Source organism: Nomia melanderi, chromosome 12, assembly GCF_051020985.1.
Source record: "Nomia melanderi isolate GNS246 chromosome 12, iyNomMela1, whole genome shotgun sequence".
In the NCBI taxonomy this organism is placed as follows: Eukaryota; Metazoa; Arthropoda; class Insecta; order Hymenoptera; family Halictidae; genus Nomia; species Nomia melanderi.
Genome location: NC_135010.1, coordinates 4,868,569 through 4,881,955, shown reverse-complemented (window position 1 = coordinate 4,881,955; position 13,387 = coordinate 4,868,569). Strand labels below are relative to the sequence as shown.

The 13,387-nt window shown below is 31.7% G+C and overlaps 3 protein-coding genes across 3 annotated transcripts in view; 1 reads left to right on the top strand and 2 right to left on the bottom strand.

Annotated features, from left to right (window-relative positions):
• Positions 1-21: 21 nt before the first annotated feature.
• Positions 22-1,663, bottom strand: Taf9 (TBP-associated factor 9). The gene is made up of 3 exons (XM_031974584.2): positions 1,407-1,663; positions 824-1,273; positions 22-628 (listed from the first exon to the last, which is right to left on the bottom strand). Exons 1-3 carry the CDS (start codon positions 1,543-1,545, stop codon positions 483-485), a joined length of 735 nt encoding a protein of 244 aa, XP_031830444.1. The 5' UTR covers positions 1,546-1,663; the 3' UTR covers positions 22-482.
• A 193-nt stretch (positions 1,664-1,856) lies between these two features.
• The window catches only part of Rpn2 (Regulatory particle non-ATPase 2), a 148,761-nt gene continuing 137,230 nt past the window's right edge, over positions 1,857-13,387 (top strand). Inside the window, exons 1-8 of the mRNA XM_031975233.2 lie at positions 1,857-2,005; positions 2,295-2,412; positions 2,490-2,659; positions 2,739-2,947; positions 3,028-3,486; positions 3,556-3,782; positions 3,889-4,141; positions 4,235-4,423. Coding sequence (XP_031831093.1) covers positions 1,975-2,005; positions 2,295-2,412; positions 2,490-2,659; positions 2,739-2,947; positions 3,028-3,486; positions 3,556-3,782; positions 3,889-4,141; positions 4,235-4,423 — 1,656 coding nt within the window. The 5' untranslated portion in view covers positions 1,857-1,974. The remainder of the gene's footprint in view (positions 2,006-2,294; positions 2,413-2,489; positions 2,660-2,738; positions 2,948-3,027; positions 3,487-3,555; positions 3,783-3,888; positions 4,142-4,234; positions 4,424-13,387) is intronic.
• Positions 4,874-9,959, bottom strand: LOC116426382 (phospholipase A1). Its single transcript, XM_031975235.2, has 7 exons — positions 9,814-9,959; positions 8,854-9,019; positions 8,219-8,364; positions 7,888-8,142; positions 6,065-6,253; positions 5,100-5,226; positions 4,874-5,002 (listed from the first exon to the last, which is right to left on the bottom strand). Exons 1-7 carry the CDS (start codon positions 9,839-9,841, stop codon positions 4,942-4,944), a joined length of 972 nt encoding a protein of 323 aa, XP_031831095.1. The 5' UTR covers positions 9,842-9,959; the 3' UTR covers positions 4,874-4,941.

The window sequence follows — 13,387 nt, the reverse complement described above, 5'->3', positions numbered from 1 at the left end:
ATACATAATACTCTCATAGTGTAAATATTAATCAATAAAATATTTATTTTTATGCGACTTAATGTTATTTACGGGGATGATATTTTGCCAAAGTTTACAAAGTTTAGTCAAAAGGTGAACGTCGATGAAGTAAAACGGAACTTATTAAATTTATTATTATGAATTGAAGATAAACATTTAAGGAAGACATATCTTTGGTGATTACCTGAAAGATTAAAAAAAATAAGAAAATAATGAAAATAATTTCTTCTTTAATAAGATATATGGAATTATCTTCTTATATATAATTATGTTTAACATTGATTTCTCGAATTAAAAATGTACAATGCTATTCAAAAGTTCAGCATCGACTGTGAGAAGGTTTCAAATGTTTGAACATTTTTGTAACATTCGAATTAAAATCATCACTGCAGCAGTGTGGCTGACAGTGTCTTATAATAGAAACATAAAATAAAAGTTTATTCTGTATCTTTTGTTTATCATTATGGAATGTCATAATCATCATCTTCTCTCTTCCGTTTCATGGAATCTTCTATTTCCATTTTAACAGGAGGCATTGTTTGTCCAGATGTGATTTGTATTTTTGGTTTAGAGACTTGTGCTTTTACTGTAGCTGGTCCTGTTGTGGCTAAAAATTTATAAAATTACATCTACCTCTTTTATATTTCTACTAAAAAAACCTGTGTCTTACATATTTGGGGTCTCAGTGAAATGTGGATGGAAGGAATGAATGTTTGGGAATGCAGGATTCTGTAGGAATCTATGAATCAAGAGGTTTCAAGATTTTAGTTTATATTAAATTTTAGTTATATAAGTGACTTACCTGTTGAAAATTTTAAAACAGGCTTTGGTATTGAAATTGTTTGGGTTCTAGCAACTGTTGCAAGTGTACCTGGTCTTTTAACAATGGAAAGACCAGTTTTGTTTCCTTCCACCTTAATCTTTGATTGACCACCTTGAATGTTATTTCCTACTAATGAATGCAACGGTTTTCCTACTACCTTTTTTGTTGCATTCTTTAATTTATAATTTGTTGCATTTAAGCAATATCGATCAGGTGGTAGCCTCAAGCCATTACTTGGTTTTACAAACGGTAATGGTATATTATTTTTTGCACGAGCTACATCCAATAATACATCTCTTGGCGGTGGATTTGTAAATGTACGCTCTAGCTGCATTTTAACTGCCAACCTAACATCATCCAAATCGATGAATTTCTTTTTTGCATGATTTGCATAAATTCTACTGTCATCTAATATACAAGTAACATAACCTATAAATTGAAAAAAGGTTATATTATGATTCATTTTAAATAGTATAAATTAATGAATTAATAAAATAGAGTAACAAGTATTTTCAATAATGCATTTACAAAATTAAATAAATCGCAGAAACATAATACGTACGATACGTAAATTCAAGTAACTGATTTATAACCTTCGGTTCGTAATCAGTAATTCCCATATCCTTCATAATAGACATTATAACCTGAGCATCTTTTGGAATATGTTTCACATGGCTCATACTTTTTGTTTTTTCCGCCATTATTGAAATATTATTGTTGATAATGTTATCGTTCTATAAATGGCTTTAAGAACATAGTTACACGTATCTTACACTTAGGTTAGCGTTGCAAGTCAAAATCAGATACAAAATTATGAAGTTTCTGCTGCAGTAGTGCCAATTATGAGGATTGAAATTTGCAGAATCAATTCTTTCATACTTTTCCATCTTATTTTAGAAACAATATCCCTGTTATTAAATTTGTTTCATTCCCTTAAATAAAATGAAAACATATGTTTGAAATTGAATAAAATATTTAAAAAATTGCATCATATAGTGTTTGTTTTCTCATGTGTAATATTGGCTGCCATTATAAAAGTTTGTGCCACACTTCAATTGAATTTGTTTGGCGTGTTCATAGCTTGCCATCAAACTGTCTTTTCGAGTTTTTACCGAAAGAATTTGTAGCTTATGAGAACCAATATGAATATTACATCTGCAGGTAAGTGATTTATTTAGACCTTAATATTAAACTGTTTTTTAAATTATATTAATAATATATTTAACAGTAAATTTTCACATAGTGTTTGCACATTGTGCATGCAATGATTTGCAGATCGTGTAAATCATAACCTTTTACTTTAGGTTCGCAATACAAAATATAATTATTTATTTAGTTTAAATGATTATTACTTAACGCCTTATAATTTTTACATTTTTACCTTTCATTTGAACATATTATTTGATAGATGTTTTTATTTAAATTTAATATATAATGTTTATTGTTTCAGCGGGTATTATCTCCCTTCTTGAGGAGCCAATGCCGGAATTGAAGGTATTTGCTTTGAAAAAGTTGGATATGATTGTGGATGAATTTTGGCCCGAGATATCTGAGGCTATAGAAAAAATGTATGTAATTCAAATATCAAGTTGTTTATATTTATACATCTTTCTTTTTATTTAAAAATGAATTTTCATATCCCTAGTGAAATTCTTCATGAAGATAAGGCATTTCCTCAACATGATTTAGCTGCATTAGTTGCTAGCAAAGTATATTATCATTTAGGAAGTTTTGAAGATTCTCTTACCTATGCTTTGGGAGCTGGAGAACTCTTTGATGTCAATGCTCGTAATGAATATGTGGATACTACTATCGGTACAAGCTTTGAGAACTTGGATTATGAATAATAATTAAGTTTATGAAATTTAGTATATTCCTGTTCATTTTATTTCAGCTAAATGTATTGATTATTATACTCAACAACGGGTTTTGGAAGCTGAAGGGAAGCTACCACCAGGTAGCAAAGGTATTGACCCAAGATTGGAAGGGATTGTGAACAGAATGTTTCAACGGTGTTTGGATGATAATCAATATAGGCAAGCTTTAGGTCTTGCCCTTGAAACAAGAAGAATGGATGTTTTTGAAGCTGCAATTATGCAGTCGGTAAGAAAATATAAGCTAATTTATAAGTTACAAGTAATATCAACATTTTATATTTACTCCTATATTTATCTTTACTTTAGGATGATGTGAGTGGCATGTTGTCCTATGCTTTCCAAGTGGTCATGAGTCTTATCCAGAATCGTGGTTTTCGTAATACTGTACTTCGCTGCCTAGTGAGCCTTTATCGTAACTTAGGAACGCCAGACTATGTTAATATGTGTCAGTGTCTGATATTTCTTGACGATCCACTAGCCGTTGCTGAACTGTTAGATAGACTGAGTAAAGGCTCACAAGATTGTGTTCTTATGGCCTATCAAATTGCATTTGATTTATATGAATCTGCCACTCAACAATTCCTTGGATGTGTCTTACAAGCTCTTAGAGCAACAGCACCCATTCCAGGAGCTCTTATGGTTAAACCAATTGTGAAACCAGCTGTAAAAGTAGCTGCGGATGCTACTGCAGATTCTAATACTATGGAAACTGAAACCAGTACACCTGTTCCAGAAGATAAAGCCGAACGTAGCGTTGAGAGTTTGGTAAACGATACTGTTTATTAAATACAAGTATTGTATCTAACACTTGATTAACTTTGATTTTCTATTTAGAATGCAGAAGAGCGTGAGCAACAGGAGCGCGTGGATGCTCTGTCGAGTATTCTAGGAGGAGAAATTTCTATTGATTTGCATTTACAATTCTTAATTCGTAGTAATCATACGGATATGTTAATATTGAAAAACACTAAAGATGCTATAAGAGTTTCTATTTGTCATACTGCCACTGTAATTGCCAATGCATATATGCACTCAGGAACAACTAGTGACCAATTTTTGAGGTAACTAACCTATTAATTATTTCTTTCTTTTATAATAAAAGTGTCATACTTTGTAATTAGGAGTTATTTTGGAACATCAATGACCTAGATGAATGTAACGTTTCAGGGATAATTTAGAATGGTTGGCTAGAGCCACAAATTGGGCCAAGTTAACTGCAACAGCGTCTTTGGGAGTGATTCATAGAGGTCACGAACAAGAAGCTTTAGCATTAATGCAATCCTACCTTCCACGAGACACAGGTGCTGGAGCTGGTTACTCAGAGGGAGGTGGTTTATATGCGCTAGGACTTATTCATGCGAATCACGGTGCAGCCATAACAGATTACTTACTTGGTCAGCTGAAAGACGCACAGAACGAGGCAAGTTTATGATATTGTTTATTTTTTTTTTCACGTTGAAGAAATTTAACGATACAGTACATTTTCATAACATATAATATGTTTTTTGCGCAGATGGTTCGTCATGGAGGTTGTTTGGGGTTAGGCTTAGCAGCGATGGGATCGCACAGGCAAGATGTGTATGAACAATTAAAATTCAATCTTTATCAAGATGATGCTGTTACTGGCGAAGCAGCAGGCATTGCTATGGGCATGGTCATGCTGGGATCTAAATCTACCCAGGCGATAGAGGACATGGTTGCGGTGAGTAAAAGAATACATATTTTTTATGAATTACCTTATAAAGATAATATTCAAGCGAGAGACAACCGAAGATCAATTGTTATAACGTATTATAAATGGTGCATAATATTGTGGTGGGACAAATTGAATGAATAGACATAATTTTTTTCTTTTGAATATTATAATTTTTTTCAAGTAGAATGTAACTTTTTTAGTTACAAAATTTTATAGTATATTCAAGAATAAATTCAATTGCGTGTAATGTTCATATTTTTAAATCTGTGTGTATTTAAATGTTTGAAGTAAAGGTATACTACAATAAGGATATTAAAAATTAAAAAATGTTGAGTACATAACAGTGTAATTTATACAGTTAGTACTAGTTCACTAAAATTGTACTCAACTGAAGAATTTAACTATAAACTGAATGAACTTCAGTTGCGCGGTAATATAAATTAATTACAAAAGACAGTTAATTTAAATAGTTTATTTCACATTAGTCATTATGTACATTATAATTAAAAACTAAAAATGTACTATTAATGCGCTACTGTATAAGGTGGTTGTCCGCCGGTTTTAAAGTCATAAGAGCCTCGCGCACTGTAACGTAGAGAAAAAATATAAATTAATCAAATTTAGTATATAAAATAGATATAAAATCATACAGTAGTAATCATTGTCGTAAATTATGGTTTACCGTGAGTCGAGGTTGGGACCACCCATATATGCTGTTGCACCACCTTTTTGTGGAGTTCCAGGGAAAGCCTTCGTGTTTGTAATAGATTCACTGTAGTATTCATAGCTTCGACTATGAGCACAACCACCTATTTAATAAAATAGATTTTCTATTGTTTTATTACACTGTATTATAGTATAGATTTATATATACTAGAAATTAGAATTTATATATATATAACGACAATTCCTTAAGCAGCATATATATAGCCTTGTCAGTAGATTGTGGATCTATATGCAAATTTTAATTTCTAAGAATATAGTTAGAAAAACAGAGTTACGATCGAAAATTATTTTTCCTAATGAACACTATAAAAATCACTATGCTTTGGATGTGTTATATATTTTTTTTTAATTGTGTGCATTCTGTGTGATTTCACACTTTTAAATTTTACATAAGTACATAAAAATCTGCAACCATTTTCAATAACTAAATTCGAAGAATAAAATAAACAGGCAATATTCATTGGGTTGTAACTATTAAATTTCTTTAATTCTTGAAAAACGAAGTTTTGAGCTTAATATCTCACATTACTATTTTTTTTCCGTTTCCTATCGATCTTGAAGACATAGATGATTATAAATATTTCTTTAAATGTTCTAGATAAAATTAATGATAATTTAAATATTTTGTAATTGATGGAAAGACTTAAACACTGTGCCTGGAACTTATGAATAATGTGGGTTTTACTAAAAACACATTTTAAAATCTATAAATACCATATTACGATCGTAATTGATAAAAAGCTTCCCCTTTAAGTTTTCTAGAGTTAACAGTCCCTACCAATGATGTTAATTAACAAGAGAAGGTTTACTGTCCCTAATTAATTTACAATCCAAACTAAATTTGATAGCAGTTTCTCAATACATACAACTAACACTTAAGCCGTTAATAAATTGCAATTGCTAAATGAAGTTGATTCTTACCAAGCATATCGTTATTACATCCTGGCTGATTTCTTCCTCCATTGGCGTAGAAGTCGGAAGTGCCAACGGCAGAACGCATGCCCAATAAACCGGCACACGTGTGAATAATTTGAACGTTTTTCGCGTGGCTGCGATCTATTCTGCTGTTAGCGTTATTATCTTCGAACATCGGTTTGGCCGGATCGAGTCCTGCAATTAAAAATATTTAAAGATCAGTCTAATTGTCATGGCGACATCATCCTTCTATCACGAGGAAAAAAGAAAACATTAAATAAATTTTATTCGTCCTTCATTTTTAGAAAGATGGTTAAGATTACAAGTGGACACTAGTAAATAATAAAGTTATTACTATCTTTAAAGATAAAATAAGACACTATGCTCTGTTAATAACAGTTAATCTTCAGATTAAATGCAAACTTACGATATTAATGATAAAGCAGCTCTAATCAACACAACTGCGAAAGAAATCATAAGGCAAGGGATTAACATTATCCGGTATTAAGTACTATGGTCTGATCGTGCAGAGATCACATTTTTATTGCACGTGTGCGACGAACAAATAGAAGAATCAGGAATCTATAAGCTTTGCTATCTACATTTGCCAATGTTTTACCTCGTATCTACGAAATTTCGATTTAAGAATTTATCACACTTTTGTACTTCATAAATTCATAAACGCTGTCTGCTTATGATTATGAGACTATCGTTAAACCATGAAAAGTAGTTATATAACTTTAACCACGTTAAGGTGGTTAATATTCAGAAACTTTTTCATTTCTTCATCCTCTGTTAGTGATCCTTTTTCCAACCATTACTTGTACTCTAGATTATATCGTTAAATGCTAAATGTTCAAGTCCACTAGTGTCCAGAAAAAATTCCAAAGTTCGAGGATGGTGCTTCGTTTCCACCCATTCCCACTTCCGCTCCACTTTGTCACGTTTATGGACAGAAAACACAGTGCAAAGAAAGATAAAAGGTGTCCCATTCGCGGACAGCATCAGTGCAATGTACAACCCGTCTCATTTTTCTTCTCGAGCACAGTATCATTCGTCCTAAGAACTCTACGCCGGATTCTCAAATGCGCACCACTTGAGCACAATGTAAATTCCCTCGAAATGTCTCCGCTGAAGGATTCCTCTGCGAGTTTGCCGAATACACTTCGAAGCATCACTGCGATCTCAATCCCGTTCATAAAACTCAATAGCGCGTAACTTGCGTCTGGATGAAGGGGCTTTGCAAACAGTGTCGTATGGGCACTGAAATAGCTGTAACTTCGAATCAGAGGAAACCGATGGGAGGTCTTTATATCCATGCGTTGAAAATTATCCTTAACACATTGGCGTTGATGTTATAATTTATGTTTTTGATCATTTGTCGGTGGAATTCTTGTAATTCTTGAAATTATTGAAATTTTCAATAAGCAAATTAATGTTCAACTACATGTCAATCTTTTCTATTTATCAAACTAATTTAACTCCTTGACCTACAGTACCGTATCAGATTCATGACGAAGAATTCAGATAGAATTTACCAGATATAAATGTCACTCAATTCTGTCTTCCTCTTATTTAAATGTCACTAAACATTTCGAGTCCAAACTAAATAATATTTTCCTGTTACCGATTGATCGCTTCAGAGTAAACGTAGACATAAAGCTTAGAATTTTAATCCTTCCCTAACCAATTGTGAGCAATAAAATAATTTTGTCGAGAGTGGTTATGAAAGAAATCATAGTGCAAGGGATTAACGACCTGTATATTTGATGGTATGCTGATGTGACATTAAAGTATGAGCCACATAGGCTTCATATATTAGTACTTACCAATCACTTCACTAACTGCACTGGATTTCGACACGATTTGCGCTGTCAGGCTCGCGACGTGTGCACCCAGAGAATGTCCGACCAGTTTCAAGGTGGCGGTCTTTAGGCCCGACTTTGTACGCATGAAATTAACAAAACTTGCCACGTGATTAGCCACTTCCGGCACGCTTTTTGCGACTTGCGAGTACATTAAGTTTTTGGCTATCTGGTTCCAGTCTACCACAATAACGTTGCAGTCTAAGACCTTTAGGAAAGCTGGAACAAATTAATGTTCACATTTTCTTTGAAGAAATACTGGTAGTTGTAAAGAAGAAAATGTTGCTTTCATTACCATCACGAATTAGAGTGCAAGATGAACCAGTACCAGCGCTTTTCCAGCCATGGGTCACGATGACCGTTGGTTTGTTGCCGTTCCAATTGCTGTTCCAAACGCTGCTGACGTCTGTTTTCAGTTGTTGCCCATTTCGTGGGTTTGCCCTGTAATTAATCGGTTTTACGTATTTTTCAGTTCACGTAAATATGAACATTACGATTTGACGAGGACGTGCAATTAATTTTGTTTTTATATTTAATTTGATGAATCAATTAGAGAAGTTGTGACTTGGTTTTGTTAATTAGTGTATAGAAATGGAAATTTTACAATTAAAGAAATTCATTTGAAGATAGAAATATTGAACGTTGAACATTACAAATTTAGCAAATGTACTTTTTATGTTTAAATATTTTTTATATTTTTAATACATTATTAGAAATATAAAAATACAAAAGTACCTTTGAAAAAATGAGGACCTGACTAGATAAGAAAAAGCTGAGCAAATGAAAACTAAATGCTAAACAAACTGAAATCTGATAGAATGAACTGTGACACAAAGAATGTAGCAATGTTTCATCGGAAAATAAAATTCCACGCTCTTCTCCTCTAAAAACTATAAGACTTGAGTGAGTAATTGAAAATTTTTTCCTAACCGTGTGAAGAGCGTGAAAGTGATGGTTTGCACCTCAGCGGCCAAAACATTAATTTCCTCCAAACTTAGTGGTTGGTAGTCGAGCTTAGTTAGAATCGGCACTCCATTTTCGTCCGGGAGGATCGTGTAATTGCTCTGCATTAGCACGTTGAGCAGGGTAGGGTAAACTGTAAACAAAGTTCGTTAGAATATTATCCATAAGATCTCCCGTAAAACAAATATTGTTCATTAAAATATTAGCTACAGTAACAAGTTCTTTTCTATTTTTCAGTAAAATCAATGTTTCATTCGAAATAATGTGCAATATCGCTATAGTTATTTATGGTAATTTTCAACTTTTCCTGATTTTCATTAAACTGCATTAGAAATATCCGCCTGAAATTTCTCTCGTAATTATGCAACAAAATTAATTAAATACAGACTAAGGAATCAAGATTTTTTATATCGATTGCTCTTCAACTTTTCTGTATCTCGTATATCGAACAAACTTTGATTCACTTGAAGCATCATTAAGAAAATGAATGAATCTTATACAAATACTTGTTTATTCGATTGACGTGGCACTCGAAGAGTTAATAACACTACAGATCAATAAATATTTACTTAATTTCTTTTGATGAAGATTCTCAGTTCAATTCTACAAAGAACAATGTTAGTACTACTGTCGATATTTCATTTTCAAAAAGAATATATTAATAGTAGTAAAAAGTTTTTTTCGATTTATCAGTAAAATTAAAGTTTTATTCGAAATAACATGCAAATGCTTTATCATCAAAATAATTGCTGTTGTTATTTATCACATTTCAGATAGATATCATTGACGTTTACAGATATTATAGCATTGAGATAGATATTCAGTTATTTTGATTTAATGAATTCTAGTCAACTGAAGCTCGTCGAAAAGAACTTTTAGCTGTACCTAATATTTGTCAAAAAATAATATGTATATTTTGATACGAACGCAACGCTAACGGAGCCGGTGCGACCATTGTCACTTTCGCTGCTCGATGATCACTCCGCACTATGGAATTCCCGCGCTTCCTAACTAGCCCGACTCGATGCTGCTTCTTTTATAGGTTTTATGGAAACAATGGTAAACCACTCGAGTACTATACTGTTGATAAGTTGCTGATACACGGTCGATGGGCGGCTTCTGGTTTGCACTGTCAGATCAGTTATTAGTTCTCAATCAAATACCTTACGATCTATGGATTGCGAAATCGGTGAATGTTTTCGATACTCTTCGAGCAACTCTTTACATCGTGTGTTTTTATTTATAAGTAGATCATGGATCTTTATATATATACAAATTTAAATATTTGGGAACGTGATTAGAAAAATTGAATTCTGGTAGAGAATAGTTTCCCTAAAAAATTTAAATGTTTGGGAACATAATTAGAAAAATTGATTTCTGATAGAAAATACTTTTTCTTAAAAGATATTATAGAAAGCGCTACACTTTGGATATTTTCTATATTTCTTTCGTACGCAGATAAAAATCCGCAGGCTATTTATAACGTGAATGTCGTTGTCTCCGTAAGTCTTATGTACATACGGCGCCTAATAGTAGTCGAAACATTATGAGATAAAAAATTTGATAGAATTAAATGTTTGTTGGTTTCTCTTTCGATTTATTGGAATCGTTCAAGAAAGAAAAGTGAATTTCATTTAATTAGATTTTCATTTTAATTAGAGTATTTAAGAATATTGGGATCGTTTTATCGTACTTGTTCAACCGTAAGAATTCTTGTTTTACAATTTTTTTAATGGATTAAGTAATTCTATTACAATTAAAATTAATTAATCGCTCTCGCGTTAATAAATCTATAGGAAAAACATACATTTCTTGTTTAACCCCGGTTTTTCTAAATTAATTCACAAGAGTTTATATTTATATAAAATATAATTTCTTCGAGATCGAAAACTCAAAAATATTGTATACTTCGGAGATATTCATGAATCAGAACGATTTATAAGTATTTATTTTTAACGTATTGCGAATAGAATTGAAGACCTTAAAAGATCGAGCATACAAAAGGCAGAATAGAATGAAAAATGTGAGATAAAAGAATTATTTTCGGATTAAATTCGAAATTCTATAAGCTTAATTATGAGTAATTCAATTATATCCATGAAATACTTAACTTTTTCGTATTACGAATATATACACATCAAGAAACAAAAAACTTACTGCAAATACAAAAATAAAGATGAAATTTTGAATATTTCCACATTAATATTATTCACATCTTTACGAAAACAACGTAATTAAATTCTTAATATTTTTATACTAATAAAACAATTTATCAAATAATTTACAGAACTTTAAGAAGCAACATTAGTAGAATACGTAAAATTAAAACTAAAAATAAAATACGAAAGAGTTATAAAAAGTTTAAAACGGAAGTTCTTAAAGAAATATTTACCAAACTTGCTCTCCGCGCCTTTCTACAGCGTAAAGTTCTTGCAATCACGGTTTACTAAGAATTTCTCGACTTCTCAGAAATTTCAGCGTTTTCGTCGTTTTAATTTCACTTATATCCGTGCTGTTTTACATATTAATCTTTAATCTTGTATGAACAGATGCTTAGTGCTTATATTTATTAAATCTATTGTGACGTGAAACGTTCATTCGAGCAGAATGTTAAGTCGATCGACGAGTTACATAATTAGGGTAACTAACATTCACGTGATTAATGTGAAATATTTTCGATGGAACTCAATCTACGCGAAGGTTTGCAATTACATTCTGTGGAATTCTTTTTTTCCGTTTCGCTTTTATTTATTATGAATCGCGTTGCGTCAATCAGCTCTCGCCGATTCGTGATTTACATTCCGCGATATCGTGCAATAATTGAAGCTAGCGGTGCAACGTTGTTTTTAACGACGTTGCAATCCCATTATAAAAATAACAGTAGGACGTTGAAAGCCTGGCATTACACGCTTAATCCTTCGATTTTCTTTTTCTCTTCGGTTGCTTTAGAGAAAATCGTGACAGTCGTTATCTCTTTTATCGAACTTGATCGGACGACTGATAGATTAGGCGATTCTTAGGTACATATATTAAGCCATTATCGAACTAGTACTCGAGAAATACGTTTTTGTCTCGAACACGTTGCGGTGTGTATTATTAATTGACTCTTAGGTCGATTAAATTTTACGCAAACCAATTGAATGCTAATTTTTCCGCGTTAATCAAGAGGAATTTATGCGAGGCAACAGTTTAATTCTTCTATTAAGTGGTTTATTAGGGTCGAAGTAAAATAAGTAACTTAATACTTCTTTAAATTTGTTATTATTCTAAGCTTATTATTTTATTTTAAAAATTTAATTAACCCTTAAGCATTAGATCACCTTTTAGAGAAAAGTTATGGTATTTTAATATTATTTTCGGGTTTTCTATATTATTAATTTTAAACATTCGTTACGATGTTTGTTGCAAGTATAAGAGTGAATATTTATATTTGTACAGAATAAAGAATTTTTTTCTGATTTTTACTTAATAGGAAAATATTTCTTAATGAAGCAAAGGATATATGTTTATATGAGATACATAATTTATTTCTGTGCAAAGAATTCACAGTTTTCGTTTCTTTTAATTACATTACTGCTTCTGGCACTGCAAACAGTTATTGTGTCAATTATAAATTTACATAGTATGCACGACTTTTATAACAATACAATTAACAAAATGTTTTGTATTCCATTCTTTTTTACCAATATATTCGATCGTACATATTTGCAAGAAGCATATTGGTTCATTCATTTTCAAATGATGACAATATGACAAATATGAGTGGTAACGTATTTCAAATTCGATTGATGAATTTTTATTTCTATTATCGTGTACCGTATGACTTGTTTTATAGTTCACGAGCAATGCTGCACCATTTCTTATAACTGAACTGCAGATTATACAACTCATAGCACGCGCGACTGTGTACAATGCAACAAGAAGAATAAATTAAGCAGAAGGTCTAATAAAAAAAGTTTTACCAATAAAAAGTTATTTTTATCTTCTCGGAACTCTTTATTAAAAGATAAACACTGTCGCTCATCGTATCTCTTCCCTATCGAAAATACATACACTCTTTTCCATATTCAATTTCACTTCGGAAACTCACAAGTAACGATCATAAACTTTTCACTTACCTTATGGCCAGACTGCGAATCTTTATGCAAATAAAAATTGTTAATAATATGATTAGAAAACTCGGACCACGATATAAAATTTTTTTTTCCCAGTAAACATTATAAATAGCATTACACTTTGGATATTTTATGTATTTTCTCTTATCGCGCGCATTCTTTGTTGTTTTGCACTTGAAAAACTTCTGTAAATATATGAAAATCCACAGTCTACCTATGCGTCTTATTAATGGGTTATATATTCTGTGAATTTTGTGAATAAAAACTTTCGGCTGAAAACTAATCAACCAAAACACATATACTGACTGCTGATTAGCACTTAACCTGTTAACTGTAGAATTGAGTTTGAAAAATCTCTCGTTTTGCACGCAATAAAATTAAAAAAT

Bases quoted from the DNA above. Each gene is read 5' to 3' on its own strand.
- Taf9 (XM_031974584.2), bottom strand. From the start codon at position 1,545: ATGGCGGAAAAAACAAAAAGTATGAGCCATGTGAAACATATTCCAAAA. The intron at 1,274-1,406 runs GTACGTATTATG...TTCAATTTATAG, and splicing joins GTTACTTGAATTTACGTATC to GTTATGTTACTTGTATATTA. The intron at 629-823 runs GTAAGTCACTTA...ATAAATTTTTAG, and splicing joins TGTTTTAAAATTTTCAACAG to CCACAACAGGACCAGCTACA.
- LOC116426382 (XM_031975235.2), bottom strand. From the start codon at position 9,841: ATGGTCGCACCGGCTCCGTTAGCGTTGC. The intron at 9,020-9,813 runs GTTCGTATCAAA...CTTTGTTTACAG, and splicing joins ACCGGCTCCGTTAGCGTTGC to TTTACCCTACCCTGCTCAAC. The intron at 6,254-7,887 runs GTAAGTACTAAT...TTTTAATTGCAG, and splicing joins TGCAGTTAGTGAAGTGATTG to GACTCGATCCGGCCAAACCG.